General features: G+C 40.6%; 1 protein-coding gene across 4 annotated transcripts in view; it reads right to left on the bottom strand.

Annotated features, from left to right (window-relative positions):
- Positions 1-23265, bottom strand: part of TRDMT1 (tRNA aspartic acid methyltransferase 1) — a 47705-nt gene extending 24440 nt beyond the window's left edge. Inside the window, exons 1-2 of one of the 4 annotated variants that reach the window (XM_039527152.1) lie at positions 22991-23265; positions 2800-2909 (exon numbers count right to left, since the gene is read on the bottom strand). In XM_039527152.1, the coding sequence (XP_039383086.1) occupies positions 2800-2909; positions 22991-23072 (192 nt within the window). In that variant the 5' untranslated portion in view covers positions 23073-23265. Of the gene's footprint in view, positions 1-2799; positions 2910-10543; positions 10660-15489; positions 15663-15827; positions 15952-22990 lie in introns of those variants that run through there. The other 3 variants (XM_039527153.1, XM_039527155.1, XM_039527154.1) reach the window with 3 other exon arrangements.
- Between the last annotated feature and the right edge of the window lie 1903 nt (positions 23266-25168).

Below are 25168 nucleotides of genomic sequence, written 5' to 3'. Positions count from 1 at the left end.
AATCTTTTCTTTACACATGAAGGGTGGGGGCTGATGGAGCTCAGCCCCGTTGCTATGATGAGGATGGTTACCAGCCATACTGCACCATCTACCAGGAAAAATTAGGGCCAGGCGCCCTTGATCGACCTCACGGATGCTAGTCGGCATGGTTACCAGTCCTTTTGCACTGCCCCATGTGCCAATAGGCTGATGATGACAATGGGTATCAGTCTTACTGCACCATCAGCCACCCATGGCGGGGGGGGAGCAAGGATGTTGGTGTTGAGTGCTGCAGCATCGCGTCTATCTGCAGCATTCAGTAAAGATAGGGTGACATGTAAAAGAGTCAAGAGAGGATTGTTTTCCCTTTCACTTCTGGGGGTGGGTCGGGGGGTGCGTAAACTGCCGAGCTATGCCCTGACCCACCGCGGACACTGTTTTTGACCCTAGAAGCATCTGGAGCTCAGCCAAGAATGCAAATGCTTTTCGGATACTGCAGGAACTGTGGGATAGCTTGAGTCCTCCAGTCCATGAGCGTCCATTTGATTCTTTGGCTTTCCGTTACGCTTGTCACGCAGCAGTGCGCTGAGTCCCTGCTATGGCGTCTGTCTGGAGATTTTTTTTTAAATTATTTTGAATTTCGTCTTCTGTAACGGAGCGCTGATAGAACAGATTTGCCTGCCCTTACTGCAATCACATCCGCATGGTCCATGCTGGAGCTCTTTTTTATTTTGATTTCGGACTGCATCGCCACCCGTGCTGATCAGAGCTCCACGCTGGGCAAACAGGAAATATTCAAAAGTTCGCGGGGCTTTTCCTGTCTACCTGGCCACTGCATCCGAGTTCAGATTGCTGTCCAGAGCGGTCAGTGGTGCACTGTGGGATACCGCCCGGAGGCCAATACTGTCGATTTGCGGCCACACTAACCCTAATCCGATATGGTAATACCGATACTAGCGCTATTCCTCTCGTTAGGGAGGAGTACAGAAACCGGTTTAAAGAGCCCTTTATATCGATATAAAGGGCCTCTCAGTGTGGATGGGTGTGGCGTTAAATCGGTTTTACGCTCCTAAAACCGGTTTAAACGCTTAGTGTAGACCAGGCCTAAGGTTCCAGAAGCGTTAGGCTGTAATCCATGACTCACATTTCATCCAGAAATACCATTATAAACAGAATATTTTATACCATGTCATGCGCTGTTGTTTAATATGGCATATGTTATAGCTTAACTCCTGGGTAACCCTAATAGGAAGGGTTTTAACTTAGTTCTTATTAGTGGTGAAGATGTTTTTTCTTTACAGGTACACTGTGAAAGGTTTATTCTGGTCCTTTTTGTGTACAATCCCACAAAGCTAGTTTTATGGCTTACCGATCATACAATACAAAAAGATTTTTGTTCAAAGGAAAAAATTAGATCTGTGTTGCAGAATTACTACCAGAGCTACAAGTTCATTAATAATTGGAGATGTACCTATCTCCTAGAACTGGAAAGGACCTTGAAAGGTCATTGAGTCCAGCCCCCTGCCTTCACTCGCAGAACCAAGTACTGATTTTTGCCCCAGATCACTAAGTGGCCCCCTCAAGGATTGAACTCACAACCCTGGGTTTAGCAGGTCAATGCTCAAGCCACTGAGCTATCCCTCCCCCCAGAAGGTTTAGCTAATAGTATGTGTGTGGGGGGGGTTAAAATAGCTTAATAATCAGCCAAGCTGTAACATCACACCTAGAGAAACAGAAGCAAGAAAGTGAGTGATTATGGTCATGAAAAAGAATTGGCGCTTTTTATGTATTTCAGGGGTTAGCTTTATAAAAGAAAAGTTGCTAAAATACCATATAAAAACAGCAACGCAAGAGAGATTTTACTGTTTTCTCACAAAGCTTAAGGAAGATTCTACTGACTTGAATCTGCTCCTAAAATCCATCAAGGACATAAAATTTAATTCCTCTTCTTTCTTTCCCCCATTTAAGAAACTCTGAGCTGACATTAGTCAGCAAGTACCAAGTGCTGAATAAGCAGGCAATCTATAGCCATCCACTCTGGTTTTACTTAAACTGGTGCGTTAAAACAAGCTCAGAAACTTCTGCCATCAAGCTAAAAACTGTGACAGATTACAAGGTGTTCACTAATTTCGAACCATTCTGAACTGGACAGAAAATTATACAAATCCATGTGGCTAATTTATAAGTCTCCTGCCATATTAAACATACCGAAACAAAAATGTGTAATTAAAATTTGTGGCATAAATCAACAAAAGAATCAAGCCTTTTTATAAACACTGAAGTTAATTTACAAAGCTCTTTTTCAAGGAAATTAGAGAGGGAAGAGACTTACTAGGTCACCTGGTCGATCCAGCCCTCTAACAATGCAGGATTGTTCCCTACAATGTATTTTAAATTGCTTTTTCCAATCCAGTTTTAAATGCAGAATAAATGAATGTCTCTTACTAATTTGATAAAATTATTTTACATTTCTTTTTATTTTGGGGGTTGATGCACCCTGCTTGGCCACATAGCCTTTATGGACACAGTAATCAAGCACCCTTACACAGCAGGTTTTCAGGAAAAACAAAATTCCTCTCAGCTAACCTAGAAGGCATCTGAAATCAGTCTACACTGTGCATGTGTGCATCTCCCTCAAGTAGCAGTTACACCTCCAGGAATCGACCAAAGTCATCATGACACATAATCCAACAAAGCAATCCTTTTACATTACTGCCTCCCAGTTTCAAGTGTTTTGATTCCACATTCCCTACTAAACGTGGGCAGTGAATACTCAACTGAGATGGCTAGAACACAAAGAGACACGTGTCCATTACTCACCTCAATTGTCTTTGCCCACAATGGTGTGCTGGGAAAGTTGTGTTTGTACACTTCATTAGCAACAGTGTTCACATCAACAGCAGCAACAACTTCTGCTGATATACAGCTTTCTGGAATTAAGAAAGGAATTTTCAAAACCATAGCTGTGCTTTAAAATACACGACATTTTCTCATTATGTTACCAGAGCTAATGCACACACAGTTTTAAAGGTAAAGGAAAAGAGAAGTAATGTGCTCAGAACAACTGTGCTGCCTCAGACTTTATACAAAATGTACAGCAATCACTTCATTTTATAGCCAAAGCTGCTTTTCTCCACCCACTGCACTCCAAAAAGTGATTTGTAATAACTGTCACACACACACACACACACACAGAAACTCCATCCACTCTCTTCTTGGTCATTATTGTAGCTACATTTCTTCTAGGTAAAAACACAGGAGACATAAGGATTTGCAGATCAACATGCTGCACCATGCAGCAATTCACAGAAATACTCTAGCTACTAATGACAGATCTTACACCCTGGAAACCAGGCTTGCCACTCTTGAAGCATATTGTTTGTCAGTTTGGGAAACCGGGTCAGTAAAGTTGTTCTTGAACTTGTGTCATCTATGTTCCTGCCCTGAAACATCCAGAAGGAGGATTTTTAAGATCACTGAAACACATTATTGCTTGTATTTCACCTTGGGCCCTGACCCTGCAAATGTTTTGTATGAGTGCTAGGGTCCTCTGGCATGGAGCTGCTGGAAGGAGAAAGGCATTAGGCAGCTCTTAGTGTAACACAATCGTTTCTTAGATGAAAAGAGATATGACTGACTTCTTTAAATATATTAATGAGAAAGCAGGAGACTGCAGTATAAATCTAATAATAATTATCCTAAAGGAAAAATGCAGAAAACAGACACAGAATAAACAATTAGTTTATAGAGCAACAGAATAAGCCAATTCGACAGAAACTCACATCACAAAAGATGCTGTTCAATCTACCACTGATCATAGCACATTGCTTATCCTCTACACCAGCGGTTCTCAGACTTTTGTACTGGTGACCCCTTTCATATAGCAAGCCTCTGAGTGCAACCCCCCCTTATACATTAAAAACATGTTTTTATATATTTAACGCCATTATAATACTGGAGGCAAAGCGGGTTTTGGAGTAAAGGCTGACAGCTTGCGATCCCCCCATGTAATAGCCTCGTGACCCCCCTAAGGGGTCCCGACCCCCAGTTTGAGAACCCCTGCTCTACACTGAGCCATTTTACATACCATGCAAACACTTTCTACTGTAAACTAGATCTATTCTAACAAACAGCAGCAACTCCATGATCTGCTTGCCATGTTATTCCAACTTCAGCATTAACAATTTTAATGTTTTTGTAAGACAAGAGACAAGATAGACTCCTGTAATAACATCACTTTTCAAAATGATATGTTAATTGTCGACCTGAGTATATCATATGAACGATTGCTAATTATCTGCTGAGTGCTGTAAATGTTCATGGTACTTTACAAAACAGAGTAAAATACTTTCCATGCCCAGCAATTTTGGAGCAGGAAAGCCAAGTACAGAACTCCAATAGTGACAACTAGAACACTGAAAAGTAAAGCCTTATCTACTATACCTGATTGCTAGAGCTTTCACGCCTCTGCCATCTTACTCAAATTTCTCTACTGTTCAGAAACATTTGAAAGGTCACAATATGAAACAATATATAGGAATTTTCATTCAGGAAACACTAGCATTTTCTGGTTTGCTCACTTAATTTAACCAATGACAAAGACAATCTAAGCCTCATGGGAAAAAGATGAATAGGTGAACTATGTGGCCATCAATTAAAGGCCCATTTTATAGCATCTCTTATTGTCGCTCTTGACATTGTGAACTCACATTGTTACAGATGTATTACGCACAGGTATGCTCATAGCAGAGCACTGTGATGACTACATCTGGGACTATGGATCAGGTATGTTAACACTGACATCTACTGTGAAAAAAGTTAGTTTAGCAGATCAACTATCTAAATTTAGAAGTGTATTTAAAAATCCAATACCATGGCTTCCTACAGCACAACAGTAATGCCTAGGTAATGGATGGAGATTTCCAATACAGCAAAGTAGATTCCTTTTGAAGATATATTGTCTCTAATTAACAGGTGCCTGCCCTGTGGGTGCCCTGACAGGAATGAAAATTAACCATCTCAAATCATTATCCCATCAAACAAATAATAAAAGTGGAAGAAGCTGGAGGCTCTGATAGCCATTCTTAGGTCAGATGTCCACCACCATTATTTCCATCCCCTTAATAATTTTTTTTTTTTTTTAAATCAAGGACTTCAATCAAGGGCTTTGTAGGCCCTAAAGGCTGGCCCATGGTGGTCACCACGCATACTGGAAGAGAGTAACCAATGATTTTTAGGAACGCACTTGTGACACACTTTTAACCCAAACCATAAAGGCTAATTCTGGAGGGAGAGTTATAGAAACTTTGTTCCAATTCTCCTCATCCAATACCTATTTCTCCAACTCCACAATGCTGGGATCTTATAGGATCTCGTTTCAGTGCAAAGGACAGACTTCACTTTCCTCCTATTGAGCTGAAATAGCATTAAACTCAACAAAATTTACTAATAAGACTTTTCTTCTGTGTTCAGATTCCAACATTCGGAAGTGAGTAATGGAAAACATGGCTATTATCTTTTTCAAGAGAAGTGGGAAAAACAATGCACACGGTATGACTACAATAATTCTCCTGAGAGAGTAGCATAGGCAGAGTGGTGCCATTGCCCAGCAGAATCAAATTTGTTAGCATAGTAAGTTACGTTAGCCTACTTCCCACTACATCTATAGAGCCAAGTATAGAATTTTGTCTTTACAAAAACACTGTTACCAAGGTCAGGTTTTTCTCTGGGTTTGGAGAAACAGGAAGCATCTCTTATCAGTCTTAGGTTCTTCTACAGAGATACTTCAGCGTAGTTCTAAACACCTTACGAACAACGTCAAGTACCAATAGCTTTTCTTCTATGGCTCTGTTACACAATAAAAGAATATACAAGAGTTTCAGTTTACAAAACCTCTTGGCAGACTAAGAGCCCTGCTGCTTTATATGAATTGCAGACTCTGCGTTATAGGAATAGTAATTAATCAATACATACTGGGCAAGAAACTTCATGGTGCAATCAAACTGAGGTCAGCACATGAACAATAGGAAGGGCAGGGTCACCTTTACATTCACATTTCCTGGGGCCCCATTCAATCCCTGGTGTAAATCAGAGGAGCTTCTGGGCTGCTTTGACTTACTTCCAGCTGTTCATGGCCCCAAGGAACTGTTCTAGCAGCTCAGAATTGCAAGGACACAGGATAACCCCAGCCACTATCCCTCTCTATCAAGAATGTCCCACAATGGGGTACCAGGGAAGAGTGTTGCACAAAGCCACTATGCCAGATCTGCGTTCCTTGGGAATTCCTCTGACACAAGTGGATTCGTCAGAAGGAGGCTTTTGGGTAGCTTTATACCACCAGAACTGAACAAATCAGCTGGAATGGACAAATTAATCTGGACCACTGTATCTACCAAAGGAAAATCTGTGTACTCAATATCTCACAATAAAAAATAAAATAAAATCACCTTTTGAGAGATTTTATTAAAATCATTTTAATATTTAATCTGGATGCTAAATTTTTATGTGAATAACTCAATGGCCACCACATTTCTGTATAACTGTCTTTTTCCATCATTCAGGGCTTTTTTCTGAAACCAAAAGAACAGACTTGCGCTTTATTTTTAATTATACATTTTATTTAATTATCCAGCAATGACCACAAAATCTATTTACCTGTCTAGAAACATGCAATATTTCCTAACTGTTTATGCAATATTTAAGCATTTCTGACTAGGTTACAACCAGTTAACTGAACTCCCAAGAAAAAACACAGCACAGCACTAATAAAGAAATAAGCATTGCCCTCAAGATGTCTCTTAAAAGACAGTTTTCAAGGGCTGGCAAAGTAATTAAACTGAAGCTTTGTAGAAAACAACTTAATGTTAGGAAGGCTAGGAATAAAGCATACATTTTTAACAGTAAGGGTAATTAACCACTGAACAACATGGTGGATTTTCCATCATTTGAAGTCTTCAGATTCAGACTAGATAGCTTTCCAAAAGATATGCTATACCTCAAACTGCAGTTATGGGTTTATGCAGAAATTACTGTGTGAGGTCATATAGTCTGTGTTATCATAACATCATAGAAGACTAGGGTTTGACGAGACCTCAGGAGGTCATCTAGTCCAATCCCCTGCTCAAAGCAGGACCAACCCCAACTAAATCACCCCAGCCAGGGCTTTGTCAAGGCGGGCCTTAAAAACCTCTGAGGATGGAGATTCCACCACCTCCCTAGGTAACCCATTCCAGTGCTTCACCACCCTCCTACTGAAAAAGTTTTTCCTAATATCCAATCTAGACCTCCCCCACTGCAACTTGAGACCATTGCTCCTTGGTCTGTCATCTGCCACCACTGAGAACAGCCTAGCTCCATCCTCTGGGAACGCCCTTTTAGGTAGTTGAAAGCTGCTATCAAATCCCCCCCTCACTCTTCTTTTCTGTAGACTAAATAAGCCCAGTTCCTTCAGTCTCGCCTCGTAAGTCATATGCCCCAGCCTCCTAATCATTTTCGTTGCCCTCCGTTGGACTCTCTCCAATTTGTTCACATCCTTTCTGTAGTGGGGGGCCCAAAACTGGACGCAATATTCCCAATGTGGCCTCACCAGTGCCGAATAGAGGGTAATAATCACTTCCCTCAATCTGCTGGCAATGCTCTTACTAATGCAGCCCAATATGCCTTTAGCATTCTTGGCAACAAGGGCACACTATTGACTCATATCCAGCTTCTCATCCACTGTAATCCCCAGGTCCTTTTCTGCAGAACTGCCACTTAGCCAATCAGTCCCCAGCCTGTTGCAGTGCATGGAATTCTTCCATCCTAAGTGCAGGACTCTGCACTTGTCCTTGTTGAACCTCATTAGATTTCATTTGGTCCAATCCTCCAATTTGTCTAGGTCACTCTGGACCCTATCCCTACCTTCCAGCATATTTACCTCTCCCCCCAGTTTAGTGTCATCGGCGAACTTGCTGAGGGTGCAATCCATCCCATCATCCAGATCATTAATGTAGATGTTGAACAAAACCGGCCCCAGGATCGATCCCTGGGACATTCTGCTTGATACTGGCTCCCAGTTATGCAGGAGGTCAGAAGAGAACCTAAATCTGGCCTTAAAATCCAAATTATAGAGCACTCTTGTCCACTTACTGCTATGGTGGGAGGGGGAGGTAGTGACCTAAACATGCAGAAATTCAAACAGATGGAAGTTTTAGATTTGGAAAAGGCAATCCACCATTTATAGATCTCCGTAAAAGCTTAAAAATAAATTTCAGCTGCTACCAAATATGTCCTTTTACACTTGACAAACCGATTCCCCTGCCATGTGTTTCTAACAGACCTTAAAATTAGCATAGATCTGTTTATATTTATTGCTGCACTCCTGCACCAGAATCATCAATGTCAGCACAGCACATGGAATATATAGCATACTGCCAAGGGCAAAGTCTGGCAGATCTGAAAACAAAGGGAATTCAGAACCAAACTATTTACTGTAGAAGATTATGAAAACAGATGTAACAAAGAAAGGTCACATTTTATGCCAGTTCAGTTTCCCTTTAGAATAAACATTAAAGATTTCATTTTTGGTCTATTATTGACTTCTAGGTATAGATATTAGCCTGGACCATCAGTCAACATGATGCTTGCTTCCTGCAAGATAATCAGTTTCTTCCTTCCCATCACCACACACTCAGTACCTATGCCTGCACAATAGAACCACCGAATGTTGATTTTTATAATTTTTAACCAGCACTATTCTTCTGTGAAAAAAAGCAATATTTTAGAAATTGAGGAAGACTCTGCCCAGATTGACAATATGGTTTTAATTTAGGGTTTTACTGGACTATATTTCTGCCTGCCAATTTTTCTTTTATTTAAATGTAACTGTTCTCAGTGATAGAACACAGATCATTTATATTTTACAGGAGTGAACAGCAATCAGATGTTTGATGCTGAAGTTTACTTTCTAGAATGTTTTTGGCCAAGACCCTTTACAATTATTGAGATAGTCAGATAAAATGGTACCCATAAAAAAAAACAGAAATGACAGAGTGCACATAGATTTAAATCCTTCCTTTATGAAACTTAATCACTGGGAAGAAAAAATACAACTGAACTTGTAACCCAGAAGTGGTACCTTTTAAAGTTCTTCTCTCATATTTCATGCAAACACAAATTTTAAACATGGGTGATCCAGCTAACTAGAAGTTTGCATGGAACAGACTTAGAGTTAATTGTATATGGGAAAGCTGCCTAAATTAATAAGCCATGAAAAGTTTGTTTTATTTTGTTGGGGTTTTTTGTTTGGTTGGTTTTTGATTTTTGCTTGTTTGTTTGGAGAAGGGTTGCTATGGAAGAGAACTAGAAGGAAAGATGACTTTTCTAAAAACAAAACATAATTTTCATTGCAGATATTCTGTGGTTAAACAAATATATATGGCAGTTTTTGGTGTCTGACATCTAACGGTCAAAGTCTCCTATTTCTTAACAGTGGAGAGTGTGGCCTGGAGCAGCAATCACATTACCTTCTAATGGGAATAAATAGGATTAAATTCTGCTTTCAGATACCCCAAAGTAAGGGCCCAATCCTGAAAGCCTCAACCATGTGTGCAATCCCCTTAACTTTAGCAGAACTATTCACACACATAAAGGTCTGCAGAACAGGGCCTAAATGAGGGACTACTTCATTGGCTTCAACAGACTAATTGGACATGTCTGAGAGCAGAGACTCCTGCATTCTAATCCTTGCTCTGTCACTGACTCCCTTTGTGACCTTAGTTAAAGCACTTATCAAAATTATGCTGTTTGCATTTCTTATGTTACTAAATATTAAAAATCTCCTTACAAAGTTTTAAAAGCTCTAAAACAACATACTACAAACTTCACTGTGTATACTGAAGTATCTGTATGTACAGTATAAGCAAAAAGCTGCAGATTTTTCACCATGAGCTTCAGGACTGATGCCTAAATTTGGTAATAAAGGATTGAACCCAACTCTCATGTCTCCATTGACAACAATATACTAATGCTCTCTGTGTACTACTGACGTGAAAATATTGAGGAACAAGCCTAGTCTGTATAAATAACTCACCACCATACCATGTGTCTCCTACTATGGTTATCTCAGAAACCACTATATAGAAGCACTGTTGCTAAATGTTGATTTTTTAGGGCTTTATTTGGTATGGTGGTTGCCATTATCTTGCAAACTCTTACACATGCACTTCAAGATGAGTGAGTAATTATACTGAAGTTTAATACATGTGTAAGATGTTCGCCAGATCAGAGACTAAAAAGATGCCAGGGAGTGTGAGGGAAGGTAACCTTAGCTTAATTATGGAAAATATCTATTCACCAATTATAAGCAGTAATCATTTTACAGGGTAGGGAACCAACACTGATACTCATCTTGGCAACATTGTAGAAATCCTTTTGCAGAACTAGTCTCTCTTGGGGCAGACTGTCACTAAGGTTTTATATACAATCTGTTCTTTTTAAAACAACCAACAGCTTCTTTTCCTCTCATTTTTCTTGGACATACACATTTACTGGAATCATTACTAAAAGATGCCAATGAGCAACTTACTCTTGATTTCTCATGAATCCTGCTGACTACCACAGCACTGATGAATGAAGGATCTCTTTTCTTCCCAAACATTTAGAGGAAACTCCCATACTGCCCCACTACCAGATGGTGCTGAGAATTCTATTGTCTCCTGTCACATGACTGCAGAAGAATTCCATTACAGAAATTTATGCCATGGTGCCACTCTGTTTATAGCTGCATATGCACAAGTTTGAAGCACACATGAATTCTTGCTATTATACATGAAAAAGTAATTGCAAGGAATTTTTACTTTCTTCATCTAATCTCCACATGAAAACAAACATTTGAGTCCCACTTTGCCTTTACTTTGTGCCTTTATAAGGATAAACATCATGAATAAACTAAACCCAAATGGCTAGAAGACACATTAAAAATGTGGATAAAGCAATGGAACCCCTTTTATTCATGCTGTGCAGTTATTAGTCATAACTGGACTCAAAACAAGACATGTCTGAAAGTGTAAAATTTGCAGATTTTAAAGAGACATATTAATAGAGCACCAAGGGGCAGTTTGTACTTATCACACACTTCCCATAAAGAAAAATGGTCGGATCTGAAAAAAGTAATGTCAACTGTGATGCAAATGGTATTGTATCCATTTGATATGCAAATTTCAATTGGTACTTAACCCTTCAACACTATCCAGGGTCATTCAAACAAATAAGAATTCAAACCTCCCACTAAAGACATGAATCGCTTCATCTGCTCTGGATGGTACCTCTACAAAGAATCCTAGCCATACTATTTGTATTTATTGTAATTTCTTCATTTGAAAGTAAACCCAAAAGAACAGAAATGTAAATTACTATCGACAATGATACTGCTGCAATTGTTCAGAAACTCCATCTGTAATTCTAAGCTGTAACTGAAAGTTTTGGAAATAAACAGAACATTTCTGGGACCAACAGCAGTGATTTAGTTCCCTCCCTCACTCACAAAAACATAAAATTTAAAAAAAAAAAACCCACCACATGTCCTAGATGCAATGGTGATGATTTGGTCACACTCCCAACATTCTCAAGCACAAGCAGTATGGTGTTATACAATCATCATACTTTTTGCACACCTATTTGCAATACTCTCATATTTCTCCGAGGTTACATCTCAGAAAGGCTCATCTCTCATAGCTAATTTGTTGTTTTATGCTGTAGTATTACATTTCAATTGGACCATTGGCATCTGTAGGATCCCCTGAGATTCTCCAACAACTTTTAAGACATTGGTATCAGTATTTGTTAATCACTGGAGGATGTTACTGGGTGTTCACAGAGTGTCTATTATTATGTTAACAACAGAACCAGATAGCATCTGGGGATGATTTTTCCCATACATATAGATACCAATATGTGACAACTGGATAATGGTGTGGATTCAGTCTATTTTTCATGGAATCTTATGGAAAGCAAGATAAAACATTCAGATTTTCTTTTAGAATTAAGACTATGTTAGACAGGAATACAAGAAACAAAGTATCTGTCTCTTTTTCTTTCAGTTAAGATTCCAGAATCTCTAGAACTCTCAACAAAAATACCTGTGGCCCATACTCTCTTTCAAAGACACCTTTAAAGAATGAGAGAGGTGTTTGGTCTCTAAGACAGTTAAGGCTTGGTTGTCTCTTTAAATATTCCTACTTGTTTTGCATGTGTACATATTTTATTGTCTTGCCTTATAGTTACTGTAACACTTATACACACAAAAATATTAAAATAAAACAATAACCTACTTTTTGTGTGTGTTGGGCAAGATATTTTAAATACTTTGTGTTTCTCTTGCATTTTATTCTGCTGGCAAGCTCCTCTAGTTGTGTTCTAAATCCTTATTTAAAGCTTTCAATTTGCACTACAGTTAACTGTATCTATAAACCACAAACCACGTCCAAAAAGCTCTTGTTTAAAACTATGTTCCTTCATTTTCCACCTCCTACTGTTTTGGGAACTTTAATAGGCAGGCACCTGGCAAAAGATGACATGAAGCTGCCTGACTTTCCAAATAACTTAACAAAGAAATGAAGAAAGCAGATGTTACTGGCATAGAAAAAAATGAATCCCTTTATGCCCAAGATAAGCACAGTTATTCATAATAACCAAAGAAAATGGAACTGAAGATAAGGGTGGGGTTCAGTCAAAAGGAAGATCTCTTAGTTTGGCATAGGAGAGAGAAGTGACAGCAAGTCTAAGGGCAGTCTACACTAACACGCTACAGCGGTGCAGCTGTGCCACTTAGTGCATCTGGTGAAAACGTGCTATGCCAATCAGAAAGCACTCTCCCTTCAGCATAATTACTCCACCTCTGCAAGAGGCAGAAGCTATGTTGACGGGAGAGTGTCTCTCACTGACATAGCACAATGTGAACAGCACTTAAGCTGATTAAATTGCATCGCTCGGGGAGGGTGTCTTTTTCACACCCTGAGCGATGTAAATTACATTGACTTAAGCAGCAGTGTAGGATATCACCTTATTAGTCTGCAGAGCACCTATGTTGGGTGTGCCTAATACAGGTTTTAAATGTTTTTATAAACCACTTGAAGAGACCTTGGTAATACCTGGCCAGAGTATTTAAGTTGTTCCCCCTTATTAGACCTTTAGTAATTAAAATGCTGGTTGGGAGAAAAAGGGGGGCGTCTAGGAAATGTATTTAATTACAATACTTTCCTTCAAGCCAACTAGTGTCCTCCCTGAAATTCTTGTTCATAAATTCAGGTTTCAGCATAATCCAACTGAATTTATGATTTGGCAAGAATCGTTCCAATATTAACTAAAATCATTACAAATACTTCAGCCCTAATAAAGGCCAAAAATTAGGCTGTCAATTGATCACAGTTAACTCACACGATTAACTCAAAAAAATTAATTGTGATTAATCGCAGTTTTAATTGCACTGTTAAATAGATGACCAACTGAAATTTATTAAATATTTTGGATGTCTTTCTACATTTTCATATATTGTATTCTGTGTTGTAATTGAAATCAAAGCACATATTATTTTTGATATTTGCCCTGTAAAAATGATAAAAGAAACAGTATTTTTCATTTCACCTCATACAAGTACCATAATGCAATCTCTTGATCAAGAAAGTGCAACTTACAAATGTAGATTTTTGTTGTTGTTACATAACTGCACTCAAAAACAAAACAATGTAAGATTTTAGAGCCTGCAAGTCCACTCTGTCCTACTTCTTATTCAGCCAATTGCTAAGACAGTGGTTCTCAAACTTTTGTACTGGTGACCCCTTTCACATAGCAACCCTCTGCATGCGACTCCTCCTTATAAATTAAAAACACTATATATATATATTTTTACATATTAACACAATTATAAATGCTGGAGGCAAAGCAGGGTTTGGGGTGAAGGCTGACAGCTCGTGACCCCCCATGTAATAACCTTGTGACCTACTGAGGGGCCCCAACCCCCAGTTTGATAACCCCTGTGCTAAGACAAACAAGGTGGTTTACATTAACAGGAGATAATGCTGCCCTCTTCTTATTTACAATGTCACCAGAAAGTGAGACCAGGCATTTTCATGGCACTTATGTAGCCAGCATTGCAAGGTATCTACGTGTCAGATATGCTAAACATTCGTATGCCCTTTCATGCTTCAGCCACCATTCCAGAGGACATGTTTCCATGTTGATGATGCTCCTTAAAAAAAGAATGTGTTAACTGAATTTGTGACTGAACTCCATTGGGGAGTCCCTTGCTCTGTTTTAACCGCATTCTGCCACGTATTTCATATTCTAGCAGTCTCAAATGATGACTCAGAACATGTTCGTTTTAAGAACACTTTCACTGCAGATTTGACAAAACGTAATGAAGGTACCAATGTGAGATTTCTAGAGACAGTTACAGCACTCCACCGAAGGTTTAAGAGTCTGAAGTGCCTTCCAAGATCTGAGCGGGACAAGGTGTGGAGCATGCTTTCAGAAATCTTAAAAGAGCATCGCTCCAGTGCATGAACTACATAACCCGAACCATCAAAAAAGAAAATCAACCTTCTGCTGGTGGCAGCTGACTCAGATAATGAAAATGAACACATGTCGGTCCACAGTGCTTTGGACTGTTATCAAGCAGAATCCATCATCAGTATGGACACATGTCCTCTGGAATGGTGGTTGAAGCATGAAGGGACATATAAATCTTTAGCGCATCTGGCGCTAAATAACTTGCAACACCAGCGCCATGAGAACGCCTGTTCTCACTTTCAGGTGACATTGTAAACAAGAAGCAGGCAGCATTATCTCCTGTAAATGTAAACAAACTTGTTTGTCTGAGCGACTGGCTGAACAAGAAGTAGGACTGAGTGGACTTGCAGGCTCTAAACTTTTACATTGTTTTATTTTTGAATGCACTTATTTTTTGTATAATTTTGTATAATTTTACATTGATAAGTTCAATTTTCATGATAAAGAGATTGCACTATACTACTTGTATGAGGTAAATTGAAAAATATTACTTCTTTCATTTTTTTACAGTGCAAACATTTGTAATAAAAAAATATAAAGTGAGCACTATATACTTTGTATTCTGTGTTGTAATTGAAATAAATATATTTGAAAATGTAGAAAGCATCCAAAAATATTTAAATAAATATTATTCTATTAATTTTTTTAAATCACACAATTAATTTATTGAATTGTTTGACAGCTCTACTAAAAATACTTCTTTTATAACTATACACCACAACACAGGCCATCCAAAACCAAAACCCAGTGGGTTTTTTTCAATTAAGTGAAAGCAAATATGCACACAGGTAAAAACCCAACAGGTCTCACTCATGCATGTTAAATACACTCTTAATTTGGGATTAGTTTTAGGGCATCCTTGCAGAATTCTACTTGTCTGCAGCCCTGGAGTACGAATTTTTGCTCTGATGGTTTTTTTTGACCAGACAAGTAATATCTACCCCATATTCACAGTAATGAACCTACCACCCACTGTGGCAGCAGGCAGACGAGCAGATCTGGGCTTCGGCCGGACAGTCTGCAGAGCAATTTCCCCACCCTGTTCCCCCAAGTTCACAGAGCTGTTTTCCGCAAGCACAGCTCTGCAGACAAGCAGCTCAGATGCTCCTGACAGCTGCTGTCGGCCCCCCACGCTACCAGAGCTGGGCTCCTGCGCACCGCGCACCGCGCAACCTGCCCAGGTGCCTGCGCCAGCGCACGGCGGGCCCCGCCAGCGCTCCGCCTGGGGCGGCACAGGCCAGGCCGCGCCGAGAGGGGGGGCGGAATCCCGGCGGGCGGGGGGAGGCCGCGAGCGGTGCTGGTACCTGTCAGCGCCTGGTGCATCCCCCCGATGCCACTGTACAGCTCCAGCACGCGCACCGGCCCCATCCTCCCGCCCCACGCGCAGCACCTGGCTCTCACTGAGCGTGCGCGGTTGCTCTGCGCATGCTCAGTGACATCAGCTGAAGCCAGTGCCCGGCCCCTCTCTCCCTCTGCCCTCACTTGCCCCCCCCCAGACTCTGCTCCCTGCGGGAAGCGGGGGAGGGGCAGAGTCGGAGCTGGGTCACTCCGCTCGCGGGGTGACAGGGGTGGGAGCGGGGCCAGGGCGCGAGCGGAGACAGGAGCAGAGGCGCTGCCAGGCGGGCAAGCTGGCTCGGGGGGAGCGATATGGGCGGTGGCTGGCAGCCTGGCTGCATGTGTTCCCGGCTGGCTGGTCCAGGCCAGCCCCCTCTCCCCACGGCCCAGTGCTGCCCACTTCCTGGGCTCCAGATCCTCGCGAACTTCTGAGGCTCTGGACTCTAGGAGACTGGATTCTGTGTAATGTGTGTGTGACTTACACATCCCACCCACCCCCAAAGCAAAATGTTCACACGTGTTTTTAGTATTTGACTGTTTCATCCATGTTTGTAACCTTTCAAAGAATCCCTTTCCAGTGTTCCCAGCTGTAACCTGTCTGGATGCAGCTTTATAACATTGCACAAAATTGTCTTCTCATCCGATTTCCTGAACTGAACTTCCGTTTCTGTGATCCGCTATAACTGTAGCTTCCTTCCTTTCAGTTATTTATTTTTATTTTATTAAATGTTATTTTTATCTTGCATAGTTTTTAGCACTCTGTCATTTATCTTGGTTAGTATTGTGCATATTCATGTCATTGTGCTATTTAATTTATGTTTTTACTAGCAAGCAAACATTTACAATACTAATTGAGGCTAGTAGTTTAAGCAATCACAACTCAGTGTTTTGAAGTAATAGCACTTCATTTTTGTAATTCATAATTTTTATTTCTACAGTTTTAATTTTTTCCTCTTGTACCACAAGTTTACTCTTTTTTTAAGATTCCTTTGTCCTCCAGTGCAGATTGCCTTTCTCAACTGTTATTTTGGCCTATGTTTTTTCATGTAATCACTTGTGCATAGAACTTACTTCCCAAATATTCGCTAAGGGCATTGAACTATCTTATATGAAATCCCTCCAAAGGCAAAACTTCTACTGTAATTTTCATGATCATAGATATAAATTATTCACAAAGCCAAGAATTAAAAACAATCATGTCATGCGCCAGAAAGTTACGATATGATTCACTTCAATGTTGGTTTCATTCTGACAAGTTTACTGTTTGTTCTGCCAAAATCACTAAAGCTTTTTTAACCTAAAATATTTAGTTATTTCTTTGAGCTGGTCTCACAAACCTATTTCTATTACTGCATGACAGTATTTAAAACCATGTGTCTCACATTCCAGTGTGCAATTCAGACCAGGGAGGGTTTGGGTCACTGCCTGTCTCGTAACCCTGGGTGCCTTGCAATGTTTTGCTGATGTAGCTCCCAACCTGGGCCACTCACAAACAGCCTACCAGCATGCAGGTCACACCCTGAGTGTCTGTGTCTAGCTACAGCCCTGGTCCAGCAGCCTGTCAGCAACACATCAGTCACACTCTGGCTTCCATCAGCCTTGGTTACTACTTGCAGGGTGACACCAACACACTCCCAGTCCCAAATTTTCCCCAAAACGTGTGTTCTGCACTGTCCAGCCTTCTCCTGGACAGTTCAGATATTTGAGGTCTGTTGCCTCTGTAAGGGGTCAATATTCAACAGTTTGCTACTTTAACTGGAGTTACCAAACAGTTCAGTTTAAACACAGCACTGGATTAGTTTTGATTAAAAAATAAAAGAAGTTTGCTTAACTACAAAGAGATTTTAAATGAGTACAAGTAGAAGCCATTAAAGTCAGAAATAGTTACAAGAGAAGTAAAGATAAAACACTTCCTAGTACCAAGAATTTAACAAGCTAGACTTGTTAAGGTAAAATCCTTACCACAAGTTCCCAACATTGCTGACCAAATTCTCAGGTCAGGATCTCCCCTCACAGTCAAAGGGCTAGTTCCTTTGTCTTCTTAGGTGAAAGGGAGAGGTAGAGAAATATTTTGGGGTGTTTTTGCCCCTCACTTTTATAGTCCAGTCACCCCCTGAAGTGGATTCTTCTGAGGATTACTCCTCAAAGCAAAGTTTATGCAAAAAGTAAAGACGGTGGCATGGAGCGTAGTGGTGGTGGTGGCTCCATGCTCTTTCTTCTCCCCTATGTATGCTGAAATGCATATTTGCCTTGTCTCCTGCCATTTCCTTCTCTTGTTGTCTCAAGGATGCTGTTTACTATTTATATGTAAATTGAGGTAAATACACATTCCTTTGTTTATAATAGGCCTGTTAAACAAATTTGGCTCAAGCAGGGGCTATGTGGGTTTGAACACATGCTAACGACTGCATACAGGGGATTTCATAACTTTACAAATAATGCTGCTATGTACATTTCACCATATTATTGACCAGCAATTTACTAGTTTTCAGATGATACCTCACAAGGCATATTTTCTACAAAGATTATTACAATAGTGTGTATACAGGGGTGCTTTCAGCCATAATGTGTATATATTTATTTTAATAAATCATTTAGGTGTACTTTATCACATGTCCACTACATGGAACGTTCTTGTCTCCGGCTGACTGGCCCCTTCAAAGGGAGATGGGCCCAGCACCTGCTGTGACTAATCAGCTGCCTCTATGCTGAGTTCTTTTATTAAAACTCTTCATACATCTTCATACTCTTTACATCATCACAGCATCAGGCAAAACACACATATTAAGTCATTTAGAACAGGGCCAAACCATCTTACGTTATCCATAGTCACTTTAGCTACCTCCTGGGCCTCCATTTCCTTTGCCCAGCTGAATGGAGAAACCTATTGCTCAAAGTTAGATGAGAAGAGGGAGCATAAGGAAGGACAGAGGCTACAAGGGAAGGAAGGGCTATCTGAGCCAGGTCAAAGTCCTGTGAGACAGAAGCCATCTCACCTACACTGGCCTACTATCAGCAGGCATGAGACATAGAGAGAGCGCTATTCCTCTCCCCTCGCTCCTCACCTCTCCTATGAAAGGATATGAGTCTTTAAGAACCTTGCCCTCAAATGCAACAGCCACCTCAGAGGCTGCCAACCTTTTTCCCTTCTCCCTTATCCTTTGCCAACTGTGGTATCCCCTGAGACCTCTCCACTCCTATTCTAAAGTCACCCTTATGCCCTAAGGGTAGCTTCCTCTCTCTGCTGTTGTGGATACTGCAGTTGTGATGTTCTCTGCATCTTCCTGCACCTAACCTCTAACACCTTTCTCCATGTGCTACTATTGCCCATCTCTGGAAAGGGAGCATCTTCCGCATGTTCTTTCCCAATTCCTCTAAGAGCAACAGGGGATTGTGCTATCACTGTTCCCCTGTCCCTCATTCTCAGATACCACATCTTGCCATCCCCACCTCTCCATTACCCCTCTACCAGCACCCTACCTACCTACATGTGCTCTCTTGGCATATGCCTCCTGTAGACACAGGCCTGCTAAGTGACCAAATTGCCCACAGGGGCAGCATTGTACCAGAAGGCAGGACACAGAAGTCCCACACATGATAGGTATAGGGCTGTCCAACATAACTAACTTCCGCTATCATGAAACAGCTGAGCAACTGCAAAATCTGATGGTTGTACAAGGATCTTGACAAGAGCACCATGAGCATGCATTCCCACATCCAAATCCCAAGTCAACTCAGGATTTTCTCACCTTAGCCAACACAGCCGCCTATCTGCTTAGCCAATCCACAATCAGCTCATTGGGTACTAGATTACTGAGGAACGTGATGATAACCTTCTTAATATCCAGTACCCCTTACCTTGCATACTTGCATATGCCTTCCAGAAGGTTTCCATTAACTCAGTTGACCAAAAGCACAAATCAGTTTCCTTGGACCCAGGTAGCTGGTACAAGATCCACTGGAAAGAACTGCATATCCCTCAGTATCTCTCTATAAAGTGCTCACCTCTCTATAAAGTGGAATGACCCATAGCTATGTACCATAACCATATCACATGTTTCTCTACTTTTTTCCACTTTACTCCCCGCATTTTCCCTTAACCCCTGTGACCCTAAGAGCCCCTTTATGCCAACTGGCAAAGAGTGCTCCCAACACACTGTTGTCAGAATATTTAGCCAAACAGTGTCTTGTAAGATATCATAAAAACTGGTGACATGCTGGTCATTAATATAATAGTGTGATGTTTGTACAATTAGTACTCCCTACCCACAGCGGTTTGTGAAACCCTGATGGGAGGTACATGAGAAAAGATGCTACAGCCTCTGTGGAGCCAGGAAGAGGGGAGGTAGAGATGGGGCCATCAAAGCAGGTGACACGCTGGTCCATCTTGGGAGGGCGAGGGGACGGAGGCAATCCAGGCCAGTGACATTGTGGCATTATTGATCCTTAGGATTTCATGTTTGCAGAAGTGAATTTACTGGGAAGTGATGTTTCTAAAAAGGTCAATTTTGATCATAGACCACTGGCAGAGCAGGAAGGAAGGAAGTCACTGATAAAACTGTTCTAATTTTTTTCTAGTACAATTAAACTACTTTGCCAAACACTCGAAATGAAGAGATGATTCAAAGATATTCAGTTACCACTCAGAAGAACAAGTTTTCAGCACAGACTTTCAAACTGTACTGTGCATACACTAAAGTTCTTGATCCTGCAAACACATATGCACGATAGTTCAACAGGACTACTCAACTTGTGTGAGTATAGTCACTCACGGGCATATATGTTTGCAAGACTGGGCCCCAAGAAAGTTTCAGGGAACACACATACATACATACATACATACATAAATCCTATTTTCAAACAAATCTCTCTAATATTTCCATATTTCAGTCATGAGTTCTTGGAGCAAATTCATCTTTGTTGTATTTCTGTTGACGTTGGTGAAATTATATTAGAGCTCAGGTTAGCCCCTTATGTTTATATTCTAGCAATACTGCACAGAGCTGGACATAGCGCACAGTGCAGGCTGTCAAGAGCTCACTCATCCAAAACCACTCAGACATCAAGCAGGTTAAGGCTGCATGGACATAGCAGAGATACATTCTGCTCCCTCCCCTCCTTTTCTGTCCACCCCCGACCCCAGATAGGGTGACCAGATGTCCCGGTTTTATAGGGACAGTCCCGATACGTGGGACTTTGTCTTATATAGGTGCCTATTGCCCCCTACCCCGTCCCGATTTTTCATCCTTGCTATCTGATCATCCTTAACCCCAGAAGATCCTCTCCTTTCCCTCACACCAGGGTAAGAGTCTGGCATAGGAGATGACAGCTCTACCACTGCCAGATTATGCCTGTTGAGAAATCTCCACTGCTCTTTTCTTGCTACTTCAAGGCCACTCTACACTAAGTGGACTGGAGAATCTGGCCCATAATATTTATATGCTATAGCAATAAAAAACAAGCAGCAGGAACTCATGAGCCAAAGAGAGATATTACTGGTCTCCTGTGGAAATGAATGGAAAACACCAAAAGTTCCCCAAGCACTCATGTCTGAGTAACTTCTTAGTAATCAGTTCTGTAGTTCACAGCACTGGAACTAGCCTTAGAGGTTTTAGCTACTTATAGTAGAAAAAAGGAGCAAATGCAAGTGAGGAATCTGGAAACAATTCTTCTTTATGGGTCTTTCCAGATGGGCCATTTATGGCCTTGGTGTCAATGAAAGTCTTTGCTCTGATTTCAACAGGCTTTAGATCAGGCCCTATGTGGCAGTATTTCTGGTGGACTGTTTATTTAACAGGCCAGAACCATGGTCAAGAAATGTCATTTCTACCTTCACTTCCAAATTTCTTCCACTCCTTCCAAGAAGAATATGTCATTCCACGTAGGGAATGCCCTCAGGGAAAGTGATCATCCACCTGTAACCTTTAACATTTGACAAAGGAGGGAGACTCTCCCACCCTATCAGAATCTATAGCAATCGATTTTCATTCTCCGCTCTATCCCTAGACTGGCGGTTTCAAAAGTCACAACTAAAGTTTTGTATAAAGGGTAACACTGATTAGACTAATACACCTCTACCCCGATATAACACTGTCCTCAGGAGCCAAAAAATCTTATTGCGTTATAGGTGAAACCGCATTATATTGAACTTGCTTTGATCCACCAGAGTGTGCAGCCCCGCCCCCTGGAGCGCTGCTTTACCGCGTTATATCCAAATTCATGTTATATCGGGTCGCGTTATATCGGGGTAGAAGTGTAACTGTAAATTTTAGGCTCAAACTGCACCTGATGTGTTCTATGCTACTGCCAGTGAAGATGCTGATCGAGCTCCCATTGATTTAAAGGGAAGAAGTATTGGGACACTAGGAGGTGAGGGTGCTCAGGACCTTGCAAGAATGAACACGTAACATTTGGGGTGAGGGGTTGTAAATCAGCTATGCCTTAACAGTACGTGAGGCTTTCAATATAAATTGATAGAGTTGCTCTAAAAATGTTAGTGTATTCTAAATCAGTGCATCTCCAAAATACTATGATTTATTCATGAACTGTCTGCTATTTTTCTGCATCCCCTTCTACATATATATATTTATAGCACAATAAAGAATTGTTGGCATAAACACATTAGACCAGCATTTCCATCCAAATAGCCTTTTAAAACTCCTTCCTCCTAGCAACGTAAGGGTATTTCCTCTTTCAGCTACTGTTTCAGAAGTTTGCCCACAACTTCGATAATCAGTCTGATAATACACCGTGAATCTGAAAGATGTTTCCCTGGTAACCAACACACACATCCAGTGAAACAGATGTATGTGCTGAAAGGAAACATGCAAACAAAACCACTACACCATTTCCACTTTTTAGAATACTTTAAAATTGTTAAATGTTACAGATACCAAGGCAGGAAAATTTTGTCACTACAGCAATAAGCAAAAATGATGACAGGAGGACACTGCATTTCACTGTGAAAGGAAGGATTACAGACTGTGACTGCACCAAATACCTCCTTTCACTGCAAGCTATTATGTATATATAACAACCACCACCACACACACATTACATTTTTACTGGGGCCTCATGTCCCCTGGGGTTACATTAACTTTGCCTCACTCCATGTGATCCCTGCATTTCCTACCACATGAATCCAGACTATCTCCACTGGGCCAGAAGACCCCTCTGTTTGCACCTGTTCTGATTCCCATCATATTTATGAGCATGGAATGTTAACATTCTCCAGGTCACATAAGTTCCAATGTGTAACAGAGGTTTACTGGAATCATACTTCTGTGCTGACAGATCTAACTTCAGGCTTCATTGCCAGGCTTTATTCTGGAGTAAATGCCTACAACTGAATTATTCACAAACTCAGAAAATTAGGGTTTATAATGGAAGCCCTAGTAGACTCTTAACTATGACTTGCCTGGGGCTGGTATATAGAAAGTCAGAGAAAATGAGAGATTCAGATACTATATATCAGGCCATAAGACTTGTAGAATGGTATAAAATGGTAGATAGATTCAGTGACCACCTGAAACTTGGAGATAAGTAAATGTTAATATAGGAGACTGAAAAGAAGGATCTGCTCTAAAGTAGCGGTATACCAAAATGTAGATCTGCAAAAGCATGCAGACTGCTCAGCAGGTTGGAAATTAATCCTATATTCTGGGTCAGAAATCACTCTAGCTAGGAAAGAATTTTAGGTATCTACATGTCATATCCTTGCTATGTAATCATTTGAGTTAAAAAAATACTAACATCCACTATGGACAGAATTGAGCATAAAATAATGTTTTCACAAACCTTGCCCAAATATTTTAATTTTTAAAAATGAAAACCTTCTGCAGCTTATCAGAATTGAACTTTGTTTAATATTTCAGGAGAGAATGTTTCACACTTGACTTCTGACAAAAAATATAAAGTAAGTTAAGCTTTCTAGCCACTAATGTGGTATTTCTGGGAAACCAACCGTGCCACCGCTTTATAGCTACTGCACTCAAGGTGGTTCATACACTATACCTTGAATCTGTCACGTCAAAAATGAAACCAGCATCAGACTTCGTTTTTTAGTCTAACCCACTCCTTTTCTAAGAACTCTGCAAAGGGGAAGTTTTGTGACTGAAGTTACAAATAATTGATGAGACAAAATAGAGTGTGTTCGGAGAAAGTGCCAAATACAATTTTTTAGAGATTCCCTGTTTCATACTTTTAAAATGTTTTTAACTTCCCAGTACAGTACTAAATTTCACCTTCTGATTATGGACCATGAATGTATTCTCTAGACAATAAGAATTCATGTCAAAATGATGTTGCTTCTTTAATTGTCTTTGAACTTCTGTTGCTCTTTAAGCAATTCCAGCCTATTGGTTACATTCGGCCTGCAGTGGAAACCCAGGCCAGATCCAGATCATGTGTTTACACTACATTATTGACTTTTTTGTTGTAGCTGCACATTCCAGATCAAAAAGAAAGGGATTAAAAAAAAAAACCTACTGAACAGTAAAATAAATAAATAAATACAAATCTTCCACAGGACAATCTGGACTCTGAGTTCTAGGGCCCTGCTCCAGAGCCCACTCAAGTCAATCAAAAGACTCCCATTGACTTCAGTGGGCTTTCAATCAAGCCCCAGTTGCTTTTGGTTCACAAGCACACAAGCAACAGACTGAGAAAGGCTTTGCAATTATATTTCAGTACTGACTGTGTCTTTTGCTAACATGCCTACATTGTGTTGCTCAAAGAGGTGATTTGTCTACTTCTTTCACTGTGTGGACTAGCCCTTTAAGGGATTTTGGCTTTCCCCAACCTTTGCCTTGTAATTTAGTCCCAGGTGATGGGTTTGGGCTTGGGCCTCCCCTCCCCTGCCCACTTTGGTTAGATCAGGTGACCAGGCATCACATGGCATGAGGGGAGCAGGGGATGGAGCTTCCAATAGAAAATCAGGGGCTAGGAAAGGCCTAGGGGAACACTTGCTAAAGAAGCCTGGAGCGGGTGAAATTGTGAGACGAGATTGCATAGGAGTAAATATCAGTATTCCAAGATAGTTTGTGAAAGATCCAGGTGAAATAAAATTAGTCCAAGCTGTCCCTTCTGCTGCCATTATTTTTTTCCATATTAAGTTTGCATCCAATGAGAATAAAAAGCTTGGGATTTTCCAGAGGTTTTTTTTTTTTTAAAGGCTATCAATTTTAATGCTAGTTTTCTGAGATAGACAGGAAGGAGAGAATTCACATGCAGCCCCAATTAGTATAATTTAATTGGAGAGAGGAGTGCACTAAATACCTCTGCCTAAAGAGGAGAAATCTTCTTGCAGAAT

Source organism: Mauremys reevesii, linkage group 2, assembly GCF_016161935.1.
Source record: "Mauremys reevesii isolate NIE-2019 linkage group 2, ASM1616193v1, whole genome shotgun sequence".
NCBI lineage: Eukaryota > Metazoa > Chordata > Testudines > Geoemydidae > Mauremys > Mauremys reevesii.
Note: the sequence above shows the minus strand (reverse complement) of the source record. Positions and strands in the feature narration are given on the sequence as shown.